Source organism: Eulemur rufifrons, chromosome 21, assembly GCF_041146395.1.
Source record: "Eulemur rufifrons isolate Redbay chromosome 21, OSU_ERuf_1, whole genome shotgun sequence".
NCBI lineage: Eukaryota > Metazoa > Chordata > Mammalia > Primates > Lemuridae > Eulemur > Eulemur rufifrons.
The window spans coordinates 21517186-21535789 of record NC_091003.1 but is presented as its reverse complement, the minus strand read 5'-3'; the positions used below and the strand labels follow the sequence as shown (position 1 = coordinate 21535789).

General features: G+C 48.0%; 1 protein-coding gene across 1 annotated transcript; it reads left to right on the top strand.

The window, feature by feature from the left end:
- The first annotated feature begins 774 nt into the window (after positions 1-774).
- On the top strand, positions 775-16686 carry SNRPD3 (small nuclear ribonucleoprotein D3 polypeptide). Its single transcript, XM_069497254.1, has 4 exons — positions 775-866; positions 3004-3147; positions 13714-13906; positions 16465-16686. Exons 2-4 carry the CDS (start codon positions 3022-3024, stop codon positions 16524-16526), a joined length of 381 nt encoding a protein of 126 aa, XP_069353355.1. The 5' UTR covers positions 775-866; positions 3004-3021; the 3' UTR covers positions 16527-16686.
- Positions 16687-18604: the final 1918 nt, after the last annotated feature.

Below are 18604 nucleotides of genomic sequence, written 5' to 3'. Positions count from 1 at the left end.
CCTAGGAGCCCTCAGCCTCCGGATTCGAGCCCGCCTCGGCCATTCGCAGTCTCGGCTTCTGGCGGCACCGCCCCCTCGCCCAATCCTCGCGCCGCCGGGCAGGGCCCCACCCCCGAACTGGTCCCCCGGAAGCCCCGCCCCTTCTCTGAGCCCCGCCCCGAGGCTCCGGCATTTCGCGAATATAGGCTCCCCGGAGGCTCTTCCCCTTAGCAAGCCCCGCCTCTGCCAGGCCCCGCACCTTTGCCGGCCTCAGGTGTAAGCCCTGGTCCCGCCCAATGCATCGCCGAGGCTCCGTGCACCTTTCCTCCAACTCCGTTAGGGACGACCCTGGGCCGGCCCCCGCTCTACTCTATACCTCAGTCTCTCTGTCCGTACAAGATGCCTCGCCTCGCTCAGGGCGCCCCTTACCTGGAGGTGCCGGGATCCAAACGTTAAATTGTCAGGGGAGGTCCTGGCCCTCAGCCCCACCTCCTGCCGCCCCCCATCCGAGGGCCCAGGCCCCAGATCCCCGCCTTACCGTCCAGCCTATGCTTGGTATGCGGTGCTTGGAAGTGCGAGCCCCCTCTCCAGCCCCCTGCTGGCCCGAGGGTCGGTGTTTCCGGCGGCCCCCAGGCCCAGTCGTCAGCCTTCTCTTACGGTAGTGCCGGAACTATCCTACTGCAGCCTGCGTTTCCCAGCCGGCTGAATGAGGAGAAAGCACAGGAGAGACCACGCTCACCACTGGGGAAAGGAAGGGGGCGGGTCCTGCGCGTGGCACTCTGGGAACGCGTTGTATTCTGGGAGCTCAGAGCCCGCCATTCGCTTACGGTCACGCCTTCGCACCGTTCTCCGCCGCACCGAAGAGAAGGAAGAGAAAGCCGGAACCGGTGAGGAGAGGCCAGGGACAGGCGGGGGGAAGCCAAGGCGCCTGTGGGGACCCGGGGGCTAGAGAAGGGCGCACCGCGTGGAGCTCTGCAGGGCTCGGGGAGGGAAGAGAGCGGGAAGCCTTGGCCACCCAAACATCAGCGCAGTCCACTAACTCCTGGAAGTGCGTGCTTTAGCTTCTCCCCAAAATACATTCTTCTCATTTTCTGTACCTTTCCAGGTCGGTGTTTTTCAAAGCGCCCAGGCAATGATCTTTAAATCTTTTTGGGTTGATTACCTCCTTCCCCCTCCTCTCTGAGTCATCCTTTTCAAAGTTCTTTGCATCTCTGCTTCCGACCCCCTTTCAGGCACTGGTCTTTTCGTGCTTTCCACGCTGTTGAAGAAATTTTAACAAGTTTCCCTGCTTCAAAACTGTATGTTCGATCCATTTTGTAATTGCTGCTACTTTTTCATTGGATCATTCCTTACCTATAATTCTGCAGTGATTCCCCACAGTCTTCAGCATAAAATCCAGACTCCTAGGACTGAAAGTCAGGGGGCCCTCCTCACCAAGGGAGCCTGCCTGACTATTCCAACCTCATGTTCTCCTTTCTCTCTTGAACACACATGATATGTTCCAACCGTGAGTCGTTGCTCATCTCAGAATAAAAAATCCACTGCTTGTCTGTTTTAGTTGGGTCAAGTACTTGTCCTGATTGTTTTTCCTTCAGGATAAGCATTTCCAGCATATAGCATGTTGTCACTTTGTGAATACTATGATATTTTCTCATTAGCATTGTTGGTAAAGTAAGTGGAGCATCAAAGGGTTGAATTATTTTTATTTTTTGTTTTTATTTCTTGAGACAGAGTCTCAACTCTGTTGCCTAGGCTAGAGTGCCATGTCATCAGCGCTGCTCACAGCAACCTCAAACTCCTGGGCTCGAGCAGTCCTTCTGCCTCAGCCTCCCAAGTAGCTGGGACTAACTACCAAGTAGCTGCGCCACCATGCCTGGCTAATTTTTTCTATATATATTTTTAGATGTCCAGCTAATTTCTTTCTATTTCTTTTTAGTAGAGATGGGGTCTCGCTCTTGCTCAGGCTGGTCTCGAACTCCTGAGCTCACAGGATCCACCCGCCTGGGCCTCCCAGAGTGCTAGGATTACAGGCGTGAGCCACTGCGCCCAGCCCAAAGGGCTGAGTTAAAATACAGCCTGCTCTCCTGGATTTGTCTGGGTCCTTTGGTCTACATCTGCACCATCTAGTACGCTAGCCACTAGCTACATGTGGCTGTTGAGCACTTGGAATATGGTCATAGGGTCACGCTATGTCACTAGTGTGACAGAGAGACTGGGTTTTTAATTAAGTTTAAATAGCTACATGTGGACAGTGGCTGCTGTATTGGATAGCTCAGGTCATATCATAGTTTTCAAAATGGAATCATTCACAACTATATGTTAACAAATGTAAATGCAGGCCGGGCGCGGTGGCTCACGCCTGTAATCCTAGCACTCTGGGAGGCCGAGGCGGGTGGATCGCTCGAGGTCAGGAGTTCAAGACCAGCCTGAGCAAGAGCGAGACCCCGTCTCTACTAAAAATAGAAAGAAATTATATGGACAACTAAAAATATATACAGAAAAAATTAGCCGGGCATGGTGGCGCATGCCTGTAGTCCCAGCTACTCGGGAGGCTGAGGCAGGAGGATCGCTTGAGCCCAGGAGTTTGAGGTTGCTGTGAGCGAGGCTGATGCCATGGCACTCTAGCCCAGGCAACAGAGTGAGACGCTGTCTCAAAACAACAAAAAAAAAAAAACCCCACAAATGTAAATGCATTCCAATCCCCTCTTCCCCAACATGTATACAGTATTGGCTGATGGTTGTTTTGATGACAATAAAGGGACATAGGGAAGTTGGGAGGCACTTTCTTTCATTCCCATTCGCTTCCCCTCTGTCCAGCCCACTGTTCCTCCCCATCCCACATCTTGCATGTGTTTGCCAGATAGGGTCCTCCAAGCCAGGAGCTAAGTTTTTCTTCCGTAGAAATTGCAGCTTTGCATCTTTGGTAAGTTGTATGGAGGGTCAGGCCTTGAGGGAGGCATGGTGTGTGCCACATGCCTTCTCAGGCTCTGGAATATGAACTGACTGTTGTCCCTCTCGCTGTAGAACTCTCTTCCTGCCAAGATGTCTATTGGTGTACCGATTAAAGTCCTGCACGAGGCTGAGGGCCACATCGTAACATGTGAGACAAACACCGGCGAGGTATATCGGGGCAAGCTCATTGAAGCTGAGGACAATATGAACTGCCAGGTACCCTGCTTTGCACTTGAGACTCGGGGGGAAGCATGGGCCTATGTCTTAGAGGACAACAAGATGGTGATTGGAGATTGTTTGGAAGTTGTTCTTGTTCAACAGTTATTTCCTGAGTCCCTAATTCAGGGCAAGCACTGTTATAGGCTCTGGGTATGTGGACATGAACAAGAGACACAGTCTTGATACAGAAAAGCCATATGGAGGTTTGAAATATTTAACTTTGCCCTTTATTTTCTCCATTACACCTTCATTTTCTCCCACATTTTGGGTGCCTATGTAACAGGAACGATGCTACTCGCTTTGGTAGAATTCTTCAGGTTTGGGGCCATTATCCGTATGTCCCCCCACATGCTTTGCAGTTAGCAGAATCGACTCACATACTGTGTTCGGTTGCTTTTTTTTCTTGGAGGAGGAGTTTCATTTGATTGTTGCAACTACCTTATGAGGTAAGCAGGTTTGGTGACGGTCTTGTCATCCATAAAATAGGGAAAATGAGATTAAAGGACTCATCTACTGAGTATCACTCTGCTGATAAATGGTGAAGCAGGGTCCTGACATGGTCCCCTTCTTATGGCACCACTTTGCCTTTTGTGTAGTCATGTGGATTTTTACTTTACAAAGTGCATTCGCACGCTTTCTTTGTTTTTTAAGGCATTGGTTAAGAGCTTGGGTTTTGGAGTCAGAGATGTGGGTTTGAATCCTAATTATGTGACCTTAGGGATGTTAGTCACTCAGTTTCCTAAATTGTGAAATGGGGGTAATGTTATTTTGGGTCCTCTGCGATGTAGATGCCAAGACGGGATTAGACGTGCAAGAGCTTTATTGGGGGAAATGACAATTAAGGACAAAGGAGCAAGGGAACAGGAATAGGCAGGAGAGCTTTCACTCCAGGATGCTGGTCTGACTGGTGAAAGGAGGATTGAGCAGGAGGAGCCTCAGACTGCAACATAGCTGTGAGGAAGTTTCGGCTAGACAGAGGTTTGCTCATTAGAGGGATCCAGCGTGGGGCAGAAGTGACCTGGCTGTAGTACCCCCACTGTGGTCAGTCATTGGCGGGCACCCTGGGGAGAGAGTGGCCTCAGGGTGAACACTGTAGTGGATCCCACTGGTGGAGGCTGGAGGCTGTCAACTCCCTGCACTCCTCACAGCCTGTTCTGTCTTGAAGGGAGATCTGAACAGCATACTCCTGAGACTGCCATAGGATACCACCTACACCCCAGGACTGTTACAAAGCTCAGATGACGTATGTGTGTGCAGTAGCTAGCTCAGTGTCGCACGCCTTGTAAGTGTTCAACATATGGTACCTGTTACTGTTTTCCAGAAGAGAAAACTGAAAGTCAGAGAGGTAAAGTGCCTCACTCAAGGTCACACTGCAGGTTGGGTATCCTAACCATCCATTGCTTTGGGGGGGTCCTGCATTTATTTGTGATTTCTCTGTAGCCTTGAGAATCTGTTTTTCCTGCCAGGTCGACCAGCTCATGCAGTTCCCTGGCATGCGATGAGGCAGACAGCTGGTAATTCGGGTTTATTTCCTCACTGTCAGTGCCATAGAGGTGGACGGTGTGGGCTCTCTGAAGGTCTTGTAGTTGCTGGTCTCCTTCAGCAGGAGGACCCAGAGAGCTGCAGCTGGCTTTGCCTTAAAGGGACTGGCCTGTGGCACTCCTTGCCTTTGTGTGGTGCCACTTTCATTGATCCAGTTCTCTGGCTTAAGGCATCCTCATCCATTTTAAGGCATTTTAGTTTGGTGAATAGAATGTAAGATTGGGATAGTAAATCTTAATGTGTTTATTCCACTAGCCATTTTTATGTGGACAACTTGCTGAGCTTCCAGGGCCTCTGACATCCCATCTGTAACGTAAAGGTATCTGACCAGATGACCTCAGTGGCCTCTTAGAGATGCAGCTGACAAGATACAAAGTGCACAGACCCTGGCATCAGGTTGCGTGCAGCCTGCCACCTAGTGTAACTTGGGTTGAGCTTTGAACCTCCCTCACCCTCTGTTCCCTCCTCTAAATCAGGGATAAAAATAGTACCTTGGCCTCAGAACCATAGTGCAGAGGATATGAGTAGATGTGTGCCAAATGCCTGACCAGTGGTGGGGGCCAGCCACCTGCCTCCCGGCCTGTACTAGTCTAGTGGGGCTGCCATAACAAAGGTCCCCGCATCGGGCAGCCTATCAGCAGAAATGTATTTGCTCACAGTTCTGAAGACTGGAAGTATGAGATGGAGGTGTCAGCAGGGCTGGTTTCCTCTGAGGACTGTGGGGGAAGGATCTGTTCCAGGCCTCTCCTCAGCTGGGTAGATACAGATCCTGTCTACCCCCTGTGTCTTTACAGGGTCTTCCTTCTGCAGTGCCCCTGTCCAGGTCTCTTCTTATTAGTGTTCCAGGCATATGAGATTAGGACCCACCCTAATGACCTCATTGAACTTAATTATGTCTGTGAAGATTCTGTCTCTAAATACGGTCACATTCTGACATACTGGGGATTAGAAAGTCAACATTTGAATTTTTGAAGGAGCACAGTTAAGCACATAGAGCTGCCCTTGCCACAATGCTGAGGCTTCACTATATGTACCAAGACCTGAGCACATTGAATAAAACCCAGCAGGGCTGGTTGAGGTGGCATGGTCTTGTAGTCCCAGCTACTCGGGAGGCTGAGGTGGGAGATCTCTTCAGCCCAGGAGGTCAAGTCCAGCATGGGCAACATAGGGAAACCCCTTCTCTTTTTTTTTTTATTTTTTTTGAGACAGAGTCTCGCTCTGTTGCCGGGGCTAGAGTGCCATGGCGTCAGCTTAGCTCACAGCAACCTCAAACTCCTAGGCTCAAGCCATCCTTCTGCCTCAGCCTCCCAAGTAGCTGGGACTACAGGCATGCGCCACCATGCCTGGCTAATTTTTCTGTATATGTTTTTAGCTGTCCATATAATTTCTTTCTATTTTTAGTAGAGACGGGATCTCGCTCTTGCTCAGGTTGGTCTCGAACTCCTGAGCTCAAACAATCCGCCCGCCTCGGCCTCCCAGAGTGCTAGGATTACAGGCGTGAGCCACCGCGCCTGGCCTAGGGAAACCCCATCTCTTTAAAAAAAAAAAAAAATCAACAGGCTGTGGCAGAGCTAAACCCTATGGTAGGTGAACACGGTTCACTTGATTCACACTCCCTGAGCATCTCAGGGGCAGGGGCAGGGGCTGGGGAAACAGTGCTCCCTGTAACCGTGCTCCCTGTGCTGTCTTTCCTTCCTGGCCTCAGGCAGTGAGCTTGGGAATGAGGACATCCTCTCGGCACTTTCCTTACTTGTTCTTGGCCAGGGGGCAGCTGGAATTTTTTTGGGGCCAGGGGGGTTTTTTTTTTGGTGGGGGGTGGGTGGTGGTGGTGTTTTGAGATAGGATCTCACTCTCTTGCCCGGGGTTGAGTGCAGTGGTGTGATCATAGCTCACTGCAACTCACTTGAACTCCTGGACTCAGGCAATCCTCCTGCCTCAGCCTCCCCCAGGGCTAGGATTACAGGCATGAGCCACTGTGCCTGGCCAACATTTTCTTTTATAAAAGTGGGGTGGGTAGAACACCACAGAGATTTGGAAAACAGCTGAGAGAATCCCACCACAACTATTGGCATGGACTTATTTTCCTGAATGTGTTTTGAGGTTTTGATGATTACTTTTTATTCTATCCCCTTTCAAAAAGTTAGAGATGGTTTACAAAAGTTATATGGCAGGATAAATATAGACAAATAGGTCATGGTGTAGGTAAGCTCAACAACATCCCCAGAGAAAACACACCATCTTTTTGGTCCTTTTTTTTTTTTTTTTTTTTTTTTTTTTTGGTCAAGTGAAGCAGTGGGAGTAGAGAAGGGACAAAGGAGTCTGTTAACTGGTTGTGATCAATCAGTTGTAAACACCACTGCTCTCAGACCAACCATCCCTTGGATATTTTTAAGGTAGCCTGTTAATGTAGTAATTTTTTTTTTTTTGGCATTTGAAAATGTAAAATATATGTGTGTGAAACCTAGGATGAGGTCCCTGAGATGGTACTTACTGGGTCAGAGAGTGTAGGTAGTTCTGTATATCTGGTGTTAGGCTTGGAGGGCAGGAACTTTGTTCTCTCACTCCTCATACCCCCCTGCAAGGCAAACATCATCTGGTGCTGCAGGACGTGGCATCAGCTATGGGCGAGGGTGCCCTATTCCTGTTGCTGTGAGCGTACCCTAAGGGCCCCCTTTGGAGAGTCACATGGTCCCTTGTTGTTTCTTTTTTTTTTTTTAAGAGACACAATCTCGGCTCTGTCTCCCAGGCTGGAGTGCAGTGGTGTGATCACAGCTCACTGTAGCCTTGAACTCTCGGGCTCAAGCGATCCTCCCACTTTAGCATCCTGAGTAGCTGGGACTATAGGTGTGTGCCGCCACACCTGGCCCACATGGTCCTCTTTAGCTGGTTTTTGTTTGTAGCAGAAATGGGACATCCCCAATCTTTGCCTAGCCTGGGGATGGATGACTTAGGGCCAGGGGCCCTCAAATTTGGAATTTTCTGTTCTTGGCTATGTATACTTAATCATGAACCTGAAGCACCTGTCTTTATTTAGTGTCAATGAGGGAACTAAGGAATTATTTTCATCAAAATCGGGAAAAATTATTTCTTTTTTTTTTTTTTTTTTTTTGAGACAGAGTCTCGCTCTGTTGCCTGGGCTAGAGTGAGTGCCGTGGCGTCAGCCAAGCTCACAGCAACCTCAAACTCCTGAGCTTAAGCAATCCTACTGCCTCAGCCTCCCGAGTAGCTGGGACTACAGGCATGTGCCACCATGCCCGGCTCATTTTTTTCTATATATGTTTTTAGTTGGCCAGATAATTTCTTTCTATTTTTAGTAGAGACGGGGTCTCGCTCTTGCTCAGGCTGGTCTCGAACTCCTGACCTCGAGCGATCCACCCGCCTCGGCCTCCCAGAGTGCACAGGCGTGAGCCACTGCGCCCGGCCTGGGAAAAATTATTTCTTAAGAATGCTTCTTTTTAAAAACTATAAAAGGAGCTTTAGATGAAGAATAATGAGTAGGAATAAGGTCATAATTTTTTATTTTATAGATTAGACTGTATATAGCCTTTGGGGGGAAACTTTTATGGGTGTGCATTTTATTTGAAATCCAGTGTGAAGTGTTCCCAGAGGTTTCTTCATAGATTTCTAGTGAACGTTAGGAGTGTTCTGGCCCAGCTATGAGCAGTATTCAAACACTCAGGACATCTCATAGTGTGTTTTTTGGATGGAAGATTATAGTATTTAATATAACTTGGTTTTTACAAGTCAAGAATATTAATATTTGAATTAAAAATAAACACGTCATAAATGGATAATTCACAGAAGGAAAAATAGAGTCATGTGTCACTTAATGATGGGGATACAGTCTGAGAAATGCGTCATTAGGCAATTTTGTGGTTGTGCAACATCGATAGAGTGTACTTACACAAACCTAGATGACGTAGCCTACTACACACCCACATAGCCTATTGCTCCTGGGCTACAAACCTGTACATGTTACTGTACCGAATCCTGTAGGTAATTGTAACACAGCAGTGAGTATTTGTGTACCTAAACATAGAGAAGGTGCAGTGAAAATATAGCATTATGATCTTAGGGGACCACCATTGTATGTGTCTTCTATTGTTGACTGAAATATTGTTATGACTGTATATAAATGGATATTTAAAATGCAAAAATAATGGCTTTATTAATCAGATATGTAAATTAGAAAACACTTAAGAGTGTCTAAACTTGAAAACTGGCAAAATAAAAATAATGCTACCAGTGGTTTTGCTGTACTGCCAGTAGAAGTGTAAATTGTTTTATCCTTTCTGGAAATGCATTTAACATGTCAGTGTAGGAGAGTTCATGCTCTTTGATGCAATAATTCTAGGAACGGACTCAAAATTGTAAAGAAAGGTTTATGTGTAAGGGTATTCATTATAGTGCTATTTTTAACAACAAAAACCTGAAAACCAGCATATCTAGAATAAAGTTAAGTAAATTATAATTAAACATGTTAGGGTACATTACAAAGAATACCATTTGTCCAATAAAGTAACATAGATGATTTTTTTTTTTTTTTTTTTTCTTTAATTTTTTGGTTTTTTTAGACAGGGTCTCGCTCTGTCGCCTAGGGAGTGCCGTGGTGTCAGCCTCGCTCACAGCAACCTCAAACTCCTGGGCTCAAGCGATTTTCCCGCTTCTGCCTCCCAAGTAGCTGGGACTACAGGCACCCACCACCACGCCTGGCTAATTTTTTCTATTTTTAATAGAGACAGGTTTTCACTCTTGCTCAGGCTGGTCTTGAACTCCTGAGATCAAGCAATCCTCCTGCCTTGGCCTCCTAGAGTGCTAAGATTACAGGTGTGACCCACTGCGCCTGGCTGGATGATTTTTTTTTTTTTTTTTTTAAGTGTTGGCGGTTGTGCACCACAGTGCCTAGGAAGTATTTAATGTATGTCAAAGTGCTGTTGACAGAAATGGGGGGAAATACAAAACTCCAAAATGTGTTTCCTATTTTATAAAAATAAGACTAGATTATAAATGATACATACAAATGCATTATAAGTTTTTCAGGAAAACCAAATGTTTGAGAAATTATCTTTTGATGGAAATTACTGTATATGTGATTACATTTTTTTTAATTGAGAGACAGCATCTTGCCATGTTGCCCAGACTGGTCTAGAACTTCTGGGCTCTAGTGATCCTCCCACCTCAGCCTCTCAAGTAACTGGAATTACAGGTGTGCACCACACCACACCTGGCCTAAAAATTTTTCAAAATATTTTTCTCACTTTAAAAATGGTAAGTGTGTGTTAAGTTTATGATCATAAAGCACAGTTAAATATTGGCCTGGCACAGTGGCTCATACCTGTAATGCAAGCTAGCACTCTGGGAGGCCTAGGCAGGAAGATTGCTTGAGCTCAGGAGTTCAAGGCTAGCCTGAGCAAGAATGAGACCCTGTCTCTACTAAAAAGGAGAGGAAAAAAAAACCCAGCCGGATGCACACCTGTAGTCCCAGTTACCCAGGAGGCTGAGGCAGAAGGATTGCTTAGAGCCCAGGAGTTGGAGGTTGCAGTGGGCTATAATGACGCCACTGTACTCTACCCAGGGCGACAGAGCGAGACTCTGTCTCAACAAAAACAAACAAGGAAAAAAAGAATAAAGAAATTTTTTTTAAAAAAAAGCACAGTAAATATTTAAGAAGAGAGTCATAGTCAAACCCATTTCACTGTATTCAGAGTGACAGCACTTAGAAGTTTTATTGTCTCTGATGCAGGAATCTAGAGTAAGAAAAAAAAATTAAAAAGTTTTAGTGGGAGAAATTAGTAGAGTTAGTGGGTTCTACAAAAGCTGAAATGGTGCTTTTGGAGCTTTGGCCTGACCACCCAATTGCTGGTGGGACTGTTTGAACTCTTTTCTTGGCTGTGGGATAGCCATCTTTGGAAAAATGGTCTCTGCATGGAATTTAGTATTCTGCCTTCTTATAAAAACGATAACCTACAAGAAGCTGTCGCATGATTGGGCCAGGAGGACACTGCTCATGACTAACACGAGGAAAGTGTTTGAAACTTCTGAATACGATGTGTTTGAATTTCTTTAGCTACGTAGCCCTCTAGCTTAAAGGAAAATTAATTTTTAAAGTATACTTATATACTTTTTTTCCTGAACTATCTTTACCCCATAATACTTTTGTGTGTATTTTATCAGTGGCAACCAAGTGTCTATACTTTGGTGTGTGTGTGTGTGTGTGTGAAGTTGTACTGAAGAGTGTGTACGTTTCTAGCGTGTTGACAGTCTGAGGCACCCCGACATCACTTCACAGTCCTGAGGCTAGCTTTCTCCACCTCAGCCCCACGCATGTGAGAAATTCACACCACGTCATACTGTAAAGATTCCCTTCCTTTCTCCTAAGATGTTGTTCCAGTTGGGTACCTAGCTTATGCCATCTGTTTCATTGTGGCTGTTCTAGGAAAGTTGATTAAACTGACTTTCATTAAAATCTAGTTCAATGACACGTTGCTGCCTTTCGCTTACGGTGCAGGCATAGCTTGGGCCTGTTAGCAAGCTGTGGACGGCTGGCGCGTGGCCTGCAGTGGGACTGTGGGCTTTGGTCACCGTGAGCCGTTTTTCTGTCTGCAGGGAGTGAGAGCAGTAGTGAGCCTGGTTCGCAGAGTTGGAAGAGGAGTCAAGTGATACTCTCCTGCTCTGGTCAGGACATGGGCCACTTGTGGAAACGTCTTTTAGGGCTTCTGTAATGTCCTCTTTCAGGGATTCTCAAAGCAGACTGGGGGCGCTCTGGCAGGGAAGGAGTAAGATGTGCAGGGTGTGCTGGACAGGGTGTGGCTTAGCGGTGGCATAGCACTCCAAACACATTTTGACTGTCAGACTCAGCATTTACTGAGGCTCGATTATGTGTTAGGCAGTCGAGACGGCATTTAGACATACTTTGTCTTGTTTATTTTGCTCTTTAACCATTCCAGGAAGTAAGCAGTGATCTGATGCAGTGGTTATAAGAGTGGGTGTGTTTAGACTCAGATAGACCTGGGTTCAAACCCCAGCCAGGCCAAGTAGGGGCAGTGTGACCTTAGGCAGGAGAGCAGAATCGGGGAGGGGATTGGGTTGGGGACAGGTCTGCCCCTGACAGGCTGTGCCACAGTATCTGGCTCATCTGTCTCATTGGGTTTTGTGTAACATGAATTACTGTGGGAAAGTACCCGGGCCAGTGTCTGCTAGTAAGCGCTCGGTAAACGTTGGCTTGTTTTGTTCTGTTTTCCTCAACATTGTAGGTGAAGGAATGAGGCTCAGAGAAACCACAAAGGTCATGCATGGGCACCAGATGCAGTGGTGAGACAGAGCCCTCCGGCTTGGGCGGCTGGGGACTGAGAAGCAGAGGTGGCACACAGTGCCTGTATGGAGGGCCTGGAGTACCAGAGGGGTGTGAGGCAAGAGCTGGCACAAGGAGGAGAGAGGGGGCCAGACAGGAACTCACAGGATGCAAGGACTGGGGCAGTGGAATCGTGACCAAGGATGGGGTAGTCACTTCAGAGACTATGGGGGTCACTCAGTGAGTGCACCCCTGACAGGTGGTAGACCTGGGTCTCACCGATGGGTCTGCAGGCTCGTTCTCTGTCTTCTACAGAGTCACCACGTATCTCATGCTGGTGAGCCTGGGTTGGATCCGGGTTTCTCTCTTGGATGGTCTGACCATAACCTGGTGTTCATTTGTGGCACCGGAGGTTGCGGAATTCTCCAAGGGAAGAAGAACAGGATGGCAAGAACTTTGGAACTAAGTGAAAATTTCTTAAGGAACTGGGGATGTGGATCCTGGAGCAGAAGGTTTATGGGAAACTGGAGCCCTGTTGCCTCTGAAGGTAGAACAGGGACAGAGGCCTGAAGCTCTAGAAACCATTCCAACTGCACAGCTACAGCAGGGGCAGCCGCAGAGCACACTGGCCTTTCCTCACTCTGGGTTTCAGGCAGAGGCCAGGTGACCAGTCAGCACTGGAAGAAAAGAGCGAGTTGAGTATGCGATGGCAGCAAGTCAGATAGAGGTCGGAGGAGTCAGCTCAGCTCTCCGCTGTGTTCTGAGTGAATTACAGTCCTCTCTCTTCCATCCAGAGGACTCGTAAAGTAAGCAACTTTTTCTGCTTGCTGGGGCTGCTGACGTATTGTGCACCTCTGTGCAAGCAGGCCTCCTGGCTGGTCTCACCTCCAGGCTCCTCCGGGGTCCATCCCACAGTCTACCCTTGTTGGTACATTTGTCTTTCCAAATGCTACCTTTAACCCTGCTGACATTGCCCGTCCTCAGTCTTGAGCGACCCTTATAGTTCCTGAAGTGACGACCATGTCCTTGGTCACGATTCTGCTGCTCCAGTCCTTGCAGCGTGTAAGTTCCTGCCCAGAGCCCTCTCTTCTCCTTGTGCCAGCTCTTGCCTCACGCCCCTCCGGTACTCCAGGCCCTTCATGCAGGCACTGTGTGCCACCTCTGCTTCTCAGTCCCCAGCCGCCCAGGCCGGAGGGCTCTGTCTCACCACTGCATGTGGTGCCCATGCATGACCTTTGTGGTGCCTTTGTGGTCTAGGTGTCAGGTGGATGCAGGAAAGGACATGGTTTGGACAAGCAGTTTGAAGCTGTCCGGTTAGGGTTCATCACCTTTGAGAGCTCCTCCTGTGTTTGCTCAGGAGGCAGTACAGCAGAGCCGGGGCTCTGGAGCCAGGCTGGCTGCTTCGAACCTGGAATCCCCTGTATTCCAGGTGTTTGACCTTGGACATTTGCCTTGGGTTTTTTTTATCTGTACATATGGGAGAGCTCGTACCTCCTGGAGGTGTGGTGAGGACGTCGCCGTGCAGTCCTCAGTGCAGTCCCGGGCCTACACAGTGAGCGCTGACATTGCTGTGGTGTTGCACCAGCTTTGCCTGGCTCCATTATTTCAGTGTCAGTCTCCGCCTTTCTGGACACCCCCCTTCCCGCCAGTCAAGGCGCCCCCTCCTTCGTATGCCCTGCCCTCCGCAGCTGCAGTTGATGCTTACTGATGAACTGGTGGTTTCCTTCCAGATGTCCAACATCACAGTCACGTACAGAGATGGCCGAGTGGCACAGCTGGAGCAGGTGTACATCCGGGGCAGCAAGATCCGCTTTCTGATTTTGCCTGATATGCTGAAAAATGCACCCATGTTAAAGAGCATGAAAAATAAAAATCAAGGCTCAGGGGCCGGCCGGGGAAAAGCTGCTATTCTAAAGGCCCAAGGTAGGTGCTCATGCATTGGTTTTAAAAGACAAACTTGTCTCTTTTAGAAAAGGGCCCGGGGATGAAGTAAACCTGGCCTCCGCAATCTCCACACCGACTCCACCCCTTCTCCCTGCAGCCTGGGGAGGTGCTGTGAGGCGATGGGGGCCTTCCCTGCCTTACCTTCGTGCGCCTTACAATCCCAGTTGCTGGGCTTACACAAAATCCAAGTGGCACCTTAAAAAAGTGGGATCCCTGTGTTGAGTGACAGTTAATAAATCTCCTATAATTAATTTCTAGGAAGGCTTTCCTTTCCAGAAAGAAGGTCTACCCAAGAGGTCTGGGGGCAGCTTGCTTTTGTGTAGTTTGCTGAGCAGACACACCACGGTGTGGGTGAGCTGACTCTTGAAACAACTGGGCAGCGTTTCCTAGAGAGACTGGGTAGTGCGGGTGGACACCCGGCATGCACTTGGGGAGGTGCTGACAGTGGGGCTCCATTTTCACATGAGAAATAAAGTAGTTTTGAGCCATCTTTACCCACCATAGAGGGGCTAGACTTCCTTTTTTTTTTTTTTTTTTTGAGACAGAGTCTTACTCTGTTCCCCAGGCTAGAGTGCTGTGGCATCAGCCTAGCTCACGGCAACCTCAAACTCTGGGACTCAAATGATCCTCCTGCCTCAGCCTCCCGAGTAGCTGGGACTACAGGCGTGCGCCACCATGCCTGGCTAATTTTTTCTATTTGTGGTAGAGATGGGTCTCGCTCTTGCTTGTGCTGGTCTCGGAACTCCTGACCTCAAGCAATTCTCCCACTTTGGCTTCCCAGAGTGCTAGGATTACAGGCGTGAGCCACCGCGCCCAGCCTGGACTTCTATTTTCAAAGCTTCTTATACTTGAAAATAAATCCTCCCTTTAGCATGTTCCAAGAGTGGGACCACCTTTTCCCAGTGTCTTAGTCTGGCTTTTTTTCTGGGCTAGCCCAATCAGGTTTTATGTTTGAGTCCATGAAAAGTTATGCCGTGTTGATTAGATAAGAAAGCAAGTACCATTGTTAGAAAATGTCTTAGTGTTGGTTAAAAAAAAAAAAGTTTGCATCAGCAAGGCCCTGGGTTCTCCATCAGTATCTTTAGCTGCTATACATAGTTTATATGTGTGAGGAAAACACTCAAGCTGTGTTTTTCCTCTGTTCTTGTAGCACAACAACAATCAACACAGAAGACTTCTGTGTCCACAATTATTTCTTCCCACACCAAACAAGCAATCAGCTCTGTAGCGGATGCCAGCTGGGTGTCTTCCAATTCAGTTCAGACCCGGTCTACCTGGAGATAGCCTTAGAAACCACAGGTTGAGGGCTCAGTCCCACAGGACCACCCTGTCCTTCCCACCAGGCTCAAGTCTTGGCCTTCAGAACATCTGACCAGCCAGCATCAGTTTGGGGTTGCCACGTCCCCCTGTCCGGATTTGATTGATTTGCTAGAGTGGCCCACAGAGCTCAGGGAAACACTGAAGTTTACCAGTTTATTACAATGGATATTTCAAAGGATACCAGTAAACAACTAGGTGAAGGGATACATAGGGTGAAGTCTGGAAGGGTCCCGAGTACAGGAGCTTCTGTCCCCGTGGAGGTGGGGTCCGCCACCCGCCTGGCTCGTGAATGAGTTCTTGTTGACCTTCCTGTCAGCCTTCCCATGTTCAGCTCTCCAGAAGCTCCCCAAACCGACCTGTAAGAAATGACTGTCAGAAATCCTGGCTTTATGACTGGAACTGTTGCTCTCTGCTTCCTTGGGGAAGGGCCACGCTCATTGTCACTGTGCAGCTGCACCATCGGTAGCAGAAGGCGGCCCTGTGGCCATGCACGAGAAGGCACTTGACAGTGGGTTTGCCCAGGCCTCCTGACTTCTGCCTGAACCATCTGCCTCTCCCAACCCTTTGCTCTGGTTCTGTCGGCAGCTGGGTGGGTTCTCGTGTACCTTCCCTTCCTCTTTAGGACAGCTCCAAGCAGAGAGGGCTGAGGCTGCAGTGAGTAGCCATCCGAATATTTTCATCTGTCCTTCAAAGCCACTGGTCTCCCCAGAACCCTTGGGTTATAGGGAACAGCAATCTTATCGTTCCCTTTGTATGGGCTGTTGTTTTGTTCTTGCTGTTACGAAACATTACTTTTCCCAAAAAGCACAAAGAATAGTAAAACCACTCACCCAGATTACACAGATGTTAACACTTAACTGTATTTGTCTCTGAATTTTAAAAGTCAATTAAATGCATCTGTAATGTTTTATTAACACGCCCTAGGCCAGCCCTGGGAATTCATCTTTTCTGTGGTTCTCAGACCACCTTCTTTGCCTTCAGCACCCTGCCTTCCAGCCCCTGCAGAGAGCAATGCTGGAATGCTGTCTGGCACCAGTCCCCAGGTCCTGTCCCTGTCTCCACCGCCCAACCCCTACCCCGCTGTGAAATGCGATGGCCGGGGTGGTGGTAGACCAGGTAGCCTTTCAGCCGATGCGCTAGGGCTCCAGCTGCTCCATGCCGTGAGCATTCACTGACCACACTGACCCAGCCTCACCCTTTCTCTTCCTTCCTTCCAGTGGCCGCAAGAGGAAGAGGACGTGGAATGGGACGTGGAAACATCTTCCAGAAGCGAAGATAATTTTCTCTGTCGAACAGAACTTTGCCCTTTTTTCTTTTAGGTTATCTGGGTTTGTGGGGGTGGATGTTTGTGTGTATGCCCTAGGTTTTCCTTTGACATCTTTTTCTTTAGATCAGGGGAAATGTTAAACTAAACTAAATAAATCTGGTTGTTTGGTTTCTTTCTTTTTTTTTTTTTTTAAAGAACATAAGGACTATGTTCATTTTGGAGTTTGCTTTGGCAGCAGGTTAAATTTTGACACCCTGGGAGATGTCCCGGGAGAGTGCCAGTATTTTGAAATAGTGCAGTTATTGGTAAGTGTCTAAGCAGCTGTTCCTGGCCGGTTGCTGGTTAAGCTCCAGAAAAGTTCACCTCGGAGAAAGTGTGTCTTATTTGTCTTCAGACACAGGTGCTTAGTGTGGCGCTTTGTTCAGTTAGCCTTCGTGGAGATGTCATCAGCTCAGCTTTAACCACACAGGTGATCCTGGCCCGTGAAAAAGTCCGTACTCTGACCTCTGTGGCCTACAAATCCTAGTGGTTCGGCGATTTGGGACAAGTAACCACATAATAAAAAGGAAATCAGAGTGTTCCAGTGGCCAGCTGCGGTGGCTCCTGTACTGGCTACATAAGTGGTCATTTGGGGGGACGGATTCTTGTGGACAGATCAAAGCATCTCAGCATTGATTGGCACCTCCGTAGTTTTTAACATAGAACAGGTAATGGGAGAGTATTATGTGTGCAGAAGGAATAATTTTGGCAAAAACACAGAAACTGGAGAAGCTGCCTGCAAAATTTACATACTGAAAAGAGGTCTTGCCAGGGGTTCAGTACAGCAGGAGCTACAGCATGAGCCATCAAGAGGAAAAGTGATCGATTATTGGCTTTTAGAATATTGCTCGTTGAACAGGTTGTTCAAATAACGTAAGAGAAGGAAGAAGAAAATCCAATACATCCAACTGAGCTGGCATCCAGTAGTGATTTTCTAATAAGCTTTGTCTTGTAATTGTGACGCTACCAATAGGTAAGAGAACTTACAGTATTCCAACAGTAAAGAACTTCTAAGGGATAAGCATCAGGGAGTTGTCGGATACAGCAGGCACTTAAAGTAAGGCTTTACAGACTGTCTCCCCAGAGAGCCCCCGTGTCTCCCACTGCAGCAGCCTCCACCCTTTGACACATGTGGATTTGGATGACACTGGGCTGGTGGTCCCTGCAGGCAGTGCTGCTCCAGGGAGGGGCACCAGGAGCAGTGGCCATTTCAAGTGAATGTATGCACTGCGAATGGAATGAAAGAATCAATTTGTTTTAGTTTTTTTTTTTTTTTTTTTTTGAGACAGAGTCTCGCTCTGTTGCCCAGGCTAGAGTGAGTGCCGTGGCGTCAGCCTAGCTCACAGCAACCTCAAACTCCTGGGCTCAAGCAATCCTTCTACCTCAGCCTCCCGAGTAGCTGGGACTACAGGCATGCGCCACCATGCCCGGCTCATTTTTTCTATATATATTTTTAGTTGGCCAGATAATTTCTTTCTATTTTTAGTAGAGACGGGGGTCTCGCTCTTGCTCAGGCTGGTCTCGAACTCCTGACCTCAAGCGATCCATCGGCCTCGGCCTCCCAGAGTGCTAGGATTACAGGCATGAGCCACCGGCCAATTTGTTTTAGATTTGACCAAGAGTTAGTTTGTGAATCTTGTTTCTGGTAAGAAGAGAAACTTGTACACTGAGTGGATTTCTTTGAAATCTTTCTAAGTGGAATTCTTTCAGGTAGAGGCTGTTGGGCTGCCCACGAGTACCCGGCTTGGATTACTTTGACTCTTCCTACTGGCAGCCTTGGTTTGCAGACATTGATTTACTGACTTATTAATGAAGCCTACTAGGTTATTGATATAGAGAGTGAGAGCAGTGGTTTTCAACATCAGCTAGGGGTCTCGTTAGAAATGAAGATGCCAAGGCTCACCCCTGGAACGGGGCCCAGGAATCTGCATTTTTAGCAACGCCCTTGCGCCCCGGCTCGGTGATTCTGGTGCAGTAGATCTGAGGCTACATTTTGGCCACATTCTAGTATAGGCCAACACCCTATACTAGAGTGTGTTGTTTTAGAATAA